The sequence below is a fragment of the Amblyomma americanum genome, chromosome 4 (genome assembly GCF_052857255.1).
Source record: "Amblyomma americanum isolate KBUSLIRL-KWMA chromosome 4, ASM5285725v1, whole genome shotgun sequence".
In the NCBI taxonomy this organism is placed as follows: domain Eukaryota; kingdom Metazoa; phylum Arthropoda; class Arachnida; order Ixodida; family Ixodidae; genus Amblyomma; species Amblyomma americanum.
The window spans coordinates 134,252,505-134,265,833 of NC_135500.1; the positions used below are offsets into that span (position 1 = coordinate 134,252,505).

The 13,329-nt window shown below is 45.3% G+C and overlaps 1 protein-coding gene across 2 annotated transcripts in view; it reads left to right on the top strand.

Moving 5' to 3' along the window:
• Positions 1-13,329, top strand: part of LOC144128367 (solute carrier organic anion transporter family member 4A1-like) — a 299,000-nt gene that overhangs the window by 252,219 nt on the left and 33,452 nt on the right. The window contains exons 2-3 of one of the 2 annotated variants that reach the window (XM_077661727.1): positions 11,175-11,295; positions 12,998-13,223. In XM_077661727.1, coding sequence (XP_077517853.1) covers positions 11,199-11,295; positions 12,998-13,223 — 323 coding nt within the window. In that variant the 5' untranslated portion in view covers positions 11,175-11,198. Of the gene's footprint in view, positions 1-11,070; positions 11,296-12,997; positions 13,224-13,329 lie in introns of those variants that run through there. The other variant, XM_077661726.1, reaches the window with a different exon arrangement.

Consider the following 13,329-nt stretch of genomic DNA (forward strand, 5'->3'; position numbering starts at 1 on the left):
CAAAAAGCGTAATGAAGTCTCCTTTATTTTTAGGTGGGCTGTACAAATTTACTATAAAAGTGCTTTTAGCTTTTCTTTTTTTCTTTGGAATCACTTCAGTTATTATGTGTTCTAGCTGTGTGTCTTCAAACTCCTTATGAGCTATGGTTGTGATTTTGTTGCTAATGAGAGTTTCTGTTCTTCCGTTCTCCTGACATGAGTATCCTTTTAGGGTTGGAGTGCAATTTGTCTCTTGTAGAAGTATTAGATCTGGTGGGTTTCCTCTAGTGTTAATGAATTGCTGTAAGAGCTCTTGCTTAGGCCTGTAGCTCCGGCAATTCCACTGCCATATCTCTAGTTGTTGTTGTCCTGCCATGTTATCGTATGGGTACTGTTGTTTGTTCCCTGGGATTCTGATCCAAACCTGCGCTCATTGTATGCGTGAAGAGTAATCCGGTGTCAAGCTTCCAAATGTAATCCCAGCGATGGCTCTAATGGTTTTTGTGTTTTTCTTGTACACTTGTATGAAATTCGACAGCACGCCCCTGACTTCTTGACTTCTATAGTGAATGGAAAATCCCTCAGACTTTCTCCAAGCTATAGATGTTGAGATATGACACTTAGAAATTTGCTTGGAATTCAAAATTTCCTTTCTGAGAAAAATGAAAATGAAAGAGTGTTGTTTATTGAAGTAAAGTTCAAATTTATCCATTCAGTGGCCTCGGGATATTGCTAATAGCCTTCAGAAATGTAGTCAACCTGCTTACTAGCATTGAAATGGTGTTTTTTCAGCCTGCGCTGCACATTTTCTGCCGACTTGTGCAGATTTCAAACAAAATCTTGAAGGTCGCATCGTCGAGTGGTTCGGAAGCGGTAGTCGCGGCGTCTTTGCTCCACCTAAGAAAGCTGCCTTGTGCTCCGTTGTGGGAGTCGCTGCCATCTGCTGCAGTTTTCCGTGCGCTTTCCTTGCAATTGTTTTGACCTCAGAAGGTTTCAGCATCAAGGTGTCTCGCGGAACACGACCGCTGTCCCAGGTTTCATGCCCGCGGCCACCGTTGCGGTTAGCCTAACCCGGTCCCCACATAGCAATGGTATTCGAGCGGTGGCAGCGGTCGCCTAGAGGCACAGCACGCACCTCGCGTGCAAAAGGACCGGGGCTTGAATCCCTGTGCTGCGCAATTCTCCACCGTGTTTAAAAAAAACTCCGATTATCGATGGAATTCCATAAGCACGCCTGGAGTGTGGCCTGATCCCGGTGACCAGAACCGACAACGCCCTCCCTCACCAGAACAGGATTTGGCCACCCTGGTTCAGTACTTGGCCACAACCTTCCATGAACAAACCAATTAACCCTCGAGTCTCAATCCCCAGCGGCTTAGAAGCAACTTACCAAGGCGACGGTCAGACCTGTGACGCAGCGGAGGGTGCTAAGAATATCTGGTTCCGGACAGGCCGCCATTGTAATCTTAAGCTGGCAACGTTTCACGCTAGAACCTTATCTAGTGAGTGCAGTTCTTACCTAGCAGTGCTGTTCAAGGAACCAGCGGGCATTAAATGGGATGTCATAGGGCTTAGTAAATTTAGCAACACAAGTGAGGCGTATACAGTACAAAAGGACGGGCACATACTGTGCTATCGCGGATTAGCGGATAGACGAGAACTAGGTGTGGGATTTCCGATTAATCAGGATATGGAGAAGTTCTATCGTATTTACGAAAGGGTGGCAGCTATCGTAATTAGGCTTCATAAGAGGTACATGCTGAAGGTGGTGCAGGCCTACGCGCCTACATCTCGTCATGATGAGCAGACTGTTGAAAACTTCTATGAAGACGTGGAATCGGCAATGAACAAAGTAAAAACACAGTACACGGTACTGATGGGCGACCTCAATGCGAAAGTGGGCAAGAAGCAGGCTGGCGATCAGGCGGTAGGCGACTACTGGATAGGCTCTAGGAATAGCAGTGGAGAACTATTAGCAGAGTTCCCAGATAGAAATAATTCACGCATTATGAATACCTTCTTCCGCGAACGAGAGAAGAGGAAGTGGGCCTGGAAGTGCCCTAATAGTGAGGCTAAAAATGAAATGGACTTCATACTATGCGCTCACCCTGGTATCGTGCAGGATGTGGAGGTCCTCGCGAAGGTTCGTTGTAGCGACCACAGGATGGCAAGGCGGCGAATTCCATTAAACTTGAAGAGGGAACGGAAGAAGCTAGTAAAGAGGAAGTCTATTAACGAGCTAGCGCTAAGATGGAAAATAAAGGAACTCAGGATATCGCTGCAGAACAGATATTGAACTTTAACTGAGAAAGACGATCTTATTGTTGATACAATGAACGATAATCTGACCGCAATCATTACGGAGTGCGCATTACAAATAGGGGGTAGGACGGTTCGGCAGGATAACGGCAAGCTATCTCAGGAGACGAATGACCTGATTAAGAAACGTCAAAGCATGAAGGCGTGTAACCCTGCAGAGAGAATAGAACTGGCAGAGCTACCAAAGTTAATTAAAAAGCTCAAGGTAGCCGACATAAGGAAGTTTAATATGGAGAGAATCGAACATGCTCTAAAGAACGGAGATATCCTAAAAGCGGTGATGAGGAAACTAGGCATAGGTAGAAACCAGATGTATGCTTTAGGAGACAAGGAGGGAAATGTCATTAGCATTATGGATAAGGCAGTTAAAGTAGCCGAAGAGTTCTACACAAATCTATTCAGTAGTCAGTGCGATCAGATTATTAATGATGGAGACAGTAGCGCACAGCAATGCGTCATCCCGCTAGTAACAAAAGAGGAAATAAAGAAAGCCCTGGGAGCAATGAAAAGGGGAGAAGCAGCTGGTGAGGATCAGGTAACAGCAGATCTGTTGAAAGACAGAGGGGAGATTCTGCTAGAAAAACTACCCACCCTGTATACGCAATGCCTTATGACATCGACCGTGCCAGAAGCTTGGAAGTACGCGAATATAATCTTAAATCATAAGAAAGGAGATGCCAACGAACTTGAAAAATTATGGACCGATCAGCTTACTGTCCGTTGCCTACAAGATATTTACTAAGGTAATCGCTAATAGAGTCAGGTCAACCTTAAACTTCAATCAAACAAATGATCAGGCAGGCTTTCGTAAAGGATATTCCACAATGCATCATATTCACACTATTAATCAGATCATAAAGAAATGCACAGAATAGAAATAACCCCTATATATAGCTTTTTATTGATTATGAGAAAGCATTTGACTCAGTGGAAATCTCAGCAGTCATGCAGCCATTGCGCAATCAGGTTGTAGATAAACCTTATGTCGAATTACTGAAACATATATACAGAAACTTTACAGATACCATAGTCCTCCGTAAAGTCATCAATAGAATTCCATTATGGATAGGCGTCAGGCTACGGGACATTATCTTGCCATGCTATTCATTGCCTTTTTACAGGAGGTATTCCGATGCCCGAATTGGAAACAGTTGGGGATAATAGTTAATGGAGAATACCTAAATAATATGCGATTCGCTGATGGCATTGCTTGCTGAGTCACTCAGGAGATGAAATGCAAATCATGATCAAGGATTTAGACAGACAGACCAGTACAGTGGTTCTCACAATTAACACGCAGAAAATCAAAGTAATGTTCAACAGTGTGGCAAAGTAACAGCCGTTCACAATTGGCAATGAGGTGCTGGAAGTGGTAAAGGAATTCGTCTACATAGGGCAGGTAGTCAGAGCTGATCCAGATCATGAGAAGAAAATAACTAGAAGGATAAAAATGGGGTGGAGCGCTTATGGCAGGTTCTCTCAGATCATGAATAGCAGGTTACCAATCTCCCTCAAAAGAAAAGTGTACAGCAGCTGTATCTTACCGGTTCTCACCTACGGGGCACACACGTGGAGGCTGACGGAAAGGGTTCAGATAAAGTCAAGGACACGCAGCGAGCCATGGAAAGAAAAATGATGGGTGTGACGTTGAGAGACCGGAAGCGGGAAGAGTGGGTGAGAGAACAAACGCGTGTTAATGACATTCTGGTGGAAATCAAAAGGAAGAAATGGGTTTGGGCAGGGCATGTACTGCGAAGGCAAGATAACCGCTGGTCCTTAAGGGTAACGGAGTGGATTCCAAGAGAAGGCAAGCGTAGCAGGGTGCGGCGGTGGGCGGATGAGATTAGGAAGTTTGCAGGCATAGGGCGGGCGCAGCTGGCAAAGAACAGGGTTACTTGGAGAGACATGGAAGAGGCCCTTGTCCTGCAGTGGGTGTAGTCAGGCTGATGATGATGATGATTCTAACAAAGCAACATAAGGGGAAACTATAAAGTTAAGTATTTATTAGTTCACTCTCCAGCAGGAATCATATTACTTCTTTGAAATACGTGCCCTGAAATCATTCCTGTTTCCAACGTTATTTAAAACTAGGGGGACTATACAGTTTACGTGTTTCGTGCCATAATTTTTACGCATGCGTGGTGTTCTGCTTCTTTGCGTAAGCAGTACCATCTTAGTGTCTTATGCTCGACATTCTGATATAGCCTATTTTTATTTCTTTTGCAAGCTTCTAATAGTATATTCGACGAGGTTTCAGGATTTCGTGTTTTAGGAAGAGAGGTTCAGGTGGTAAATCTTGAGGTCTACTTTTGTAGCTTTCAAACATTCCTATATAGTGGTCTATAGCTCCTCTTTATCAAAGAACAAAACACTAATAATAACTGCGGGTTAACTTCATTTATCCCCGTTCTTTCACCCGTGTTTCTTTAGTGACCTCACAAAAATCATTCTTCGGGGCAACCATGTGGTATTGACAAACAAACGGAAACTCTGGCAAAATATGAGGGTCATTCGAAAACTAATGTCTCTTATTTTTATGTGTTCACGCGTTAATTCCAAGCCGGATGCTTGATGCGGAGTCGCAAATATTGGACCTTTCTGCTAATGTACTGTTAATTTCTTTCTATTCTTACAGACAGCAGCAGAGAAATAGTCTGTCAGAGCGAAGTTAGACACAGATCTTCCCATTAAGCAGGTGTGTGTTATTGAATTTCTTGGTGCTGATGAATTAGCGCCGATTAACATCTATTATTGACTGGTGAAGGTCTACGAGGACGCTAGAGTGAATGTGAGAAGATAAAGGCGGTTTTCAGGGTATTTCAGTACGAGTCAGAACGCTGTACAGAACAAGGCACGCTCCGGAGTCCCTGCTCAAGTTGCACCCCTCACAATGAAAAGAGCCTCGATAAAATCATTCGTGCTTATTAGTGGATGATTACCAAATAATTGTGTGCACGCACTTAAGTTTCAGCTGCAGTGCCTTGGAAAATATGTTCTAAAATATGTGTCATCGAAAAGCTCACTGGCCTAATCTGAAAAATCTGGCGAGATATACCATTGCACTTTCAACGCGATAAGGCCAGGCCCCATACTGCGACCATCAGCATAATTCAAAATATTGCTTTACTGGCTTTCCGCATTAACCATGAAGTCAGAGCTTATCACCTTCACACTTGCAACTATTCACGTGTACGAAAGGTGGACAGCATATCCAGTGGTCTGAGCACCCATTTCGCACGCGGGTGGCGCGGATTCAATCGCCACTGTGGCCGCGCACCCACTGGTAAAATAATATGTTGTACAAGATATCCCCTGGCCTGGTGCTCGGTTCATCTGGGTTGAAATGCTTGAGAAATTAGTATTTCACAAATTCTTCAGTACAATGAACCACCTTGTGTCATGTCAATCTTGGCCAAAGCTGTCCTTGCGCCATAAAATTAATCATCAGCATTAAGATTTACTACGTTTGAAAACTTTACCAGTCTGCGATGCTGCAATCGCAGATGTAAGAATGTGCCTTGCCTCCGCTGATTCAAACTTTCGACAGCACACCGTGGAGGATCTTGTTCATCACTGGCAAAGTTCCATAAAGAATGGTGATGGCTGAGTAAAATACTGAATGTAGCTTAGATATTTCTTTATTTTGTTGCTTCGTGGCATGCTCCGTACCTGTTGTAGTTTCCCCTAAATTAATTCGGCGCAATTACTTTTGACATGAACCTCGTGATATATACAGGACTGCTCGATAAGGAATGCAAGCGTTACACTCTTAGGTTGAAATTAATCTTGTTTGGCTAAAGAACATTTAATATCTACAGCACTGATAACAAAACCAAATACGTAGGAATGTGAAACCGCGAAACTAGAACCGCTAAACAGAGCCCAAAGGATGCAACAGAAAAGAAAACTTGAAGGCACCGATAACGCAACAGTGCCTTAAGCAAGCAAAAAGAAATCCCAGGAGAATGTTGCCCCCGCATCCAAGCAAAGGCTGACGAGCCATTGTCACATTTTCTCCGAAGAATTCTCTGTTTCTTCTTTTTATTGCATTATCGAAAATGATTTCCTGCATGAGATGTCCTCTGAGGCTTGCGCTCAGGGCTCAGTAAAACTTAAAGCATACAAATAAAAATGGCACAAACCGATGGGAAGAGAAATACAAAAACACAAGCAATGGCTCCTCAATTCTTCAAATTCAGCATAGCGCCTCGCTCTTGAGCTAAGTGGATAAGCTAGCGATAATTTTGCTTGACTTTCAAGGGAGCATTCTAATTTTCACTCTCACTGTTTTAATATTGAAATTTGTTTTTCCTTTATCTGAAAAAAAAAAATAAGCGTCGAGTTTGTGTAGAAGGTATTTCCTGGTTTAAAGCAGGATCCTTCGAGCCTTCACTCAGTTGTTTTGCACTTATGGGCTAAAATCTGCTCTAGACAGACAACGCTAAGTTGGGGAACTGTAGGAGCAACAACACGACATCCTAAACAATGATAACACGTACAAATAAACTTTGCGCAACTCCGAACAAGTATCAAAATATAACTTCGGCATCCGTTTTAACTCCTTCATGCGCACTCTTTAGGTATACTGGCCATTTTGCTGATTTCATTCGTTCGTTCTGTACTTTGCGCTGCGCCCACCAGAAGTCGGTGTCTATCCGCGATAATTTGTGTGCCTAACCTGCTTGTTTGTTTCTACAGGAGAAATAAGCAATTACACCTTCACTGTACAGCATGTCCTCGTGTTATCATGTAAAATCTTAAAGAACTCTGCACATAAACCTGACCGCAGCACAAGCAACATTTTTATGACCGACTTGAAAAGTTTTTTCGTAATGTTCTGAAAAAAAATTATTTTGCTAGATTTTGCGCCACTAGCCTAGCACACGGCAGCAAGGCCTGATTCCAGCGCATAAATATATACCTATGTACCGGCACAGGCAAGCATCGCAAAACCTCCTATAGAATAAGCGTTGGCAACCTCATGTCATACTCGGCGACATTAAAAAGAAGGTAATGCCTTCTCCTCTCTAGTAACGCATAGTCATCGGGCCTAGAACAGCTGTTTTTCAATAATTCCCAGTACAAAATGCTGGTCACATCGGTTTCAACAGTTGGCAGCATCTGCTGAGTGAGCGTTGCGGCAGAGACAGCAACAGGATAAATCTGACGCTTAGACACGAGATGAGTCATGGTCTCAAGAAACTTGGCAGCGCGTCGACAATTTACAAGATCTCCTGGTATGTCGAAACCGTCAGCAGTTTCTGCAGTGCAAACGACGAGGTTGCAACCAAACAAGGTGGTACGCGGTAGGTCAGATTTCTTGTTTTGGCAGGCCGGAGGACGTAACAGTTGTTGTGATGATCATGGCTCCACTCCGCGGATAAGGCGTTTAGTGCGCACAAGTTATATTTCGATGGATGGATTAATCAGGAATAAGGCGAAGGATGTGCATCTCATTTCCACATTAGAGCAGAAGCACGCAATCGCATTCCTGCCCAACAACCACACTTCAAAAATTTCCACACGGCGGCTGGTTCCCACCGAGGCTGATCCTGAACCATCTTTTGGTTTTCTAGTTTCATTACTGTATCTCAAATCGCTACGAACAAAATGCGACTTGCATTTACGCCGTTTGAAAAATTCCAGGCGTAAGCTTTAGAACTCCTGATTTGCAAACTATAGGATGCCGGCCTGGTGAGGCTAAGGAAAGCATTATTTTTACAATACATTAACCTTGATGACAGCTAAACCAACCAACCCAAACCGAATCCCCATCGTCCAGAGCGGCCTCACCAGGCGCCAAAGAGACGACGGGTAGGTACTATGATGATGATGGTGATGTCCTCAGGCTTAATGGCAGATACCCATGGCGGGGGACTTGCCAGGGTGCATTGCTGATGCAAACGCACACATGGGCAAGGAGTGGAGTGATTGAATAATTTTGTGGCAAAGACTCGAATTTGGTACTCCTGGTTTGCAGACCTCAAATCGCACACAAGGGCAGAGGAGATACTCACAGAAGAACACAGCCTCTTAAAAGGCCGCTCCATTGTTGCCAGAGTCGAAGAAACAACTGCTAATCGTCAATTAAAGTTTATGAACGGTAACAAAGTTAATAGACAAAGGCAACCAAAATAAATAAATCTCTCTAAATCCCCTTTTTCAAAAAGCACCGGTGCTGCCACAGTTGAGCTGACGTCAGCACGTGGCGCGCTCGCACTGCTCGTGCGAAGAAGCCGAGCTATACCCGGTGCCGGACGCGTTTTTGACATCTCCCTGTCTCACCAGCGATCCGCAAGGTAAGAATACGCCAAGAACTGGCATGGCTGCCCTCACAGCTCCATGCATGCGTTGGAGTCCTCAGAGATGCGAATGGCGGTGAAACTCACGGAAAAGCCGCGGCGTACAAACTCATCATGCGCCCTTCAGAGACGTAACCAGTGATTAATATCTTGGTGGGGCTAGCTGGTGACAGAGCTTGTCCTGTGTTCTCGTGTCTCTTTCGTCCTTGTTGCTTCACGCTGCCGCTTTCCATGCTGTCGGCAGTGCTGATACCGCTTATCAGTCACGCTAAGTCCATACGAAGCAGAGACTGTTTCCTGCAGCCTACGTTTTGTTATTTTTTCTCCAGTCGCTCCTTTTTCTCTTGCGGCGCAATGCTATGCCGAAGACCACGTCTGACCCTCGCAGTGCACCCAGCCTAAAAAGTGAACGCACTTAAATGGCAGCCACGTTAACGCAGTTTAGTTTAATGGGTATTGCATTAAGCTCCAAGCATCATCGTCTCGTATTCGAACACCACTTCTCACGCTAAAGAAGGGTAGTAATTTTGTTGGTAGGTCATGATGAGGATGTAGAAGCACAAAAGCACAAGGGCGGCGTCCGAGAACTGCACGAGACTAGCGCTTTCTCGTCCATTTCTCTGCTGTGGTCTTGGTGCCTTTTGCACTTCTACATCCTAATCACGTTCTAGTGGGGGGCTCGTCCGCGTTCATTAAAGGCAAGACCCCGAGCCGCACATAACGTTTACAGGTCAATGACCCCGACAGGTAGCCTTTGCTGGCACCCTGAAAATTGTTCCCTTTTTATTAATGCGCGAGCATTAGAGCTTCCACTCAGCCGCTTAGTGGTTGCCTGTATGGTCCCTTTGCTAACTAGGTTGTGGGCATCCTGTCCTAGGGGTCCAACCTGCCACATTGGTGGGCCCCGTAGGGGCCCCCCGATCCCCGAGGGGTGCCCCTTCTCTGTGACGCCCCTACGGGGCATCACGGAAAAGGGGCACCTAGGTCACGTTACCTTCTGATTTCATAAAAACCTGCCCACCAGACTGTTACCAAACTGCCCACTGTAGCAGGCACCAATTTGAGAGGTTGCTGGGTCTCACATGCCCCACCGATGGCAGCACCTGTCAGCGCAGGGCAGTGGCGTGCCACTTAACCGCTGAAACACTGCGGCTAGAATGGTATGGGGACTTCCAGGAATCTATGAATGTAAAGCAGGAAAAAACAAACTACGCATCATGAGCATTAACCCATTATCGCTATTGCGTCGTACCTTAAGGCGCAGGTCTTCGCAGTGACTCAGTGTTTGCAATGCTCGGCTGCTATTCCGAAAGACGCGGGTTCGATGCCCGCCGTGGCAGTCACATTTTTATGAAGGCCAAATGCTTAACGTGTGTCTACTGTGCGATGTCAGTGCAAATTCCAGGTGGTCGAAATTATCCGGAGTCCTTCACTACGGCGGCCCTAGTAGCCTGAGTCGCTTTTGGACGTTAAACCTAATGAACAAAACCAAACCACAACTTCAGGAGCATATATGTCCCCCCAATTAAAACCGAAACACCGAAACCGACGTGACAACTGAAGTGCTTGCGCTCCTAATTCGAATTCTACCTAACCACGCTAAATAGTCCGTCATTTTTTTCTTTCGCTGTACGAAGCGGCCGCGGTGGCTGAGTAGTTATGGCGCTCGGCTGCTGGCCCGAAAGACGCGGGCTCGATCCCGGCCGCGGCGGTCGAATTTCGATGAATGCGAAATTCTAGAGGCCCGTGTACTGTGCGATGTCACTGCACGTTAAAGAACCCTAGGTGGTCGAAATTTCCGGAGCCCTTCACTACGGCGTCTCTCATAGCCTGAATCGCTTTGGGACGTTAAACCCTCATAGACCAAACCAAACCAATCTTTCGTTGTTCGAGCTGAGCAATTTGGTCCAAAGTCGTAAGTACTGCGACAGCCTGCTAACCTCGTAATTTTTAGTCAAACCGACAAATATTTTCATATTAGTTGTGGAGGGAGTTTGCAAATGATGTAATCAATGAGCTCTGATGACCAATTACGATGCCTCTCAGGTGGGTCGAGTCGAATGTAGCGCGCAAGCCGGGTTCTGACCACTTGGTGTCGTAACCACGGGTCACGTGATTGAGCCAGTGACCAAATAAATTATACGAGAACTGCTTGCGTGGTCTAGTAGTCAGAGCCTTCCAAAACAAGGTATGTGATTTGAAACAGCGTAGTTGTCGTGACTGCATCAAACTACTACAGAAAAGAAAAGTGGCAGCGTGTCATTATGTGCTCGGCGTTCCAAAGCTATGCTCTCTTCAATCCGTTCACTGTTCTACTTCTCTATTCGAGGATACAAAATTCAGTCCGACGGTTATGCCAGGGCTTCGCCCTGGCCAGTAAAACACTCCGCATTCAATTGCGGGGGCTGTCTTTCTCCGTTTTATTTTTGAACCGGAGTCTTTGATGAATGGCACTTTACCCTGAGAAGGTATTCCCGTCGCTTGACTATAAACGCGTAACATCTAACAATCAGAGCTCACCGACAGATAGAAACAGATGGAAACGCTCTCCTTGCTTGTCACATGGCGATGCAGTTCGAAGAGCAAGGTGGCAAAGCCATGCACAACCAAGATGAAAACCTGATGACGACGGTGGCCGATGACCGCATTCAGACCGAGAGGTCTCGCAAGAAACAAAAGAAGCATGGACACAAAGGTATGGGCGCCCCAGATCTTTCAGCGCTGTGGATTATGTACGCGTAACCTCATTGCATGGATTGATGCACGATGTATGAGCGTACACTTTGAAGCGGGGTGGTGGTTGGTGACAGAAAACTCGCGCTTTTTTTGTTGCTAACTAGGACCTACTACATTCTTCCTATGCAAGTCAGTTAGCTCAAGAAAATGCATACCAAATGCTCATAAAGTGTCTTAAAATATTGGTATAATACTTCTGATATGTAATACTCATTAATAATCTTGAACACGATTGTGTACTCGGCCTCGATGCCGCTGTTCGGATTTGAGTAATAAATCGTCGGAAGCCATATTTTTCTCAACAACGTGGCGACATTAACCATCACCGGTGGGCTTCAGGTATTAACAGAAATTTGAAGCCTGCATTTATGAAGCAGTGACTGTCGAGTTGTTCACTCAGGAATACAAGCCAAAATAAGTGCACAAAGTATGTTAGTATCACCAGTGAACGCCCAACCACGCTGGTGTTAATGAACACTGAGGGCAAATTGAAATTGTCCGGTATCGGTAGATTACTGCTTTCGAATGCTGAAGAGGTGGTTTTCACTGAAGAACGATCTTTTGCCAGGAGGAAAGCTTGAAGGTTCACCACAGGAAGATTTCGAAGACTGCGCTTTACCACACTAGACTTTTGCTGTGCGGATCTCTAAAGATATTCTACATCACCATTCAGTTTAACATGAAGTTCACGGAGTCCATTTAGGTTGGTCAAATATTTAGAAATCCCCCATGGGGAGTGGGTTTGCAATAAGGAAATAAATACTCATTAGCATCCACCCAAGCGCACATGGCTACAGAGTAATGCTATACAGCTTTTAAAGAAACTTCGGAGGGGGAGAGGGGGAAACAAAGATTCTTCTCTGTCCAGAGTTCCTTTAGGTCCAAAAATTAGATGTTTTTAGTTCGAGTGCGGATGAAATATTTCAATTCAATTTTGTCTGCAGTAAACTCATCTATAGCTGATGGACAAACATCAACAGAACAAGCAAGAACCTTCGAATCGATTCCTAATGACAGTAAAAACTTAAGGAAGTTTTCGCTGCATTTACTGTTAGCAGTCTCAATCATCAGAAGTAGTTCACTCAAGGAGGCACTGAGCAGGGTCGCCAGCAACAATGTCTTCACAGGCCGCAGCCGTGGGACGCAAAGCTTCAGCTACGCGCGATTTCAACATTTGAGCTAAGGCGGCGTTAGGAAGTTGTTCTCATGTAAACGGTCTGAGGCGAACTTCAGTAAGCATATATAAGTATAGTTGAAAAGTGCTTGTGAAAGCTCTAAGTTAGTTTTATTAACTCAAATTTACTGAAAACAGAAATGCGAGACGGCGGCAAAGTTAAGTATCACAATAGCACAGCTCCGTAGTGCTTGGTACAACTTGTTCGGTTATATTTTTATTATTCAGATATCAATACTGCAGTGCACACAGAAAGGAACTGCGTTCCATGATGGTAATGAAAGTTTGGTACACTAAAGATAATATTCAGCAACACACAAAAAAAATCTAAGAGTAGGCGAAATCTGTTTAAAATGGTGAGGGCACTGCAGAGAAAGCTACGGCACAAAGAAAAACTCAGAAACAAATAAAAATTAATAACACCGCCATGTCGGACTGAGAAGCGAAATTTTCAATAAAGAGCCCGTTCTGTCATAATCGCGGATAGGGTCACACCAAGCGCCACCATCATCTAACCAGCAGCAGAGTCCGCGGAGAGGCCAATCAGCAACTTCGCTCCCAGCCACACTGGTGTCGCCGCTGTCACCCCTGTCAAGCGATGAGGGCAACCAGACTAGCGCCACGGCCAATCTCGGCTCCAACTTGCTGTCGCCGTCGTCGCCACCTATGTCGCCTCCAGCGGGCGACGTGAAGCCCGCCGAACACCTCGACAGGTAGGCTGTGCACGAATCTACTTAACAGCCAGCACGCGCAGTAGGCCTCCTCCCGTTTGCTGCTGCCGCCATTTACACGGCGACAGATGTTACACGAAAGACTAAC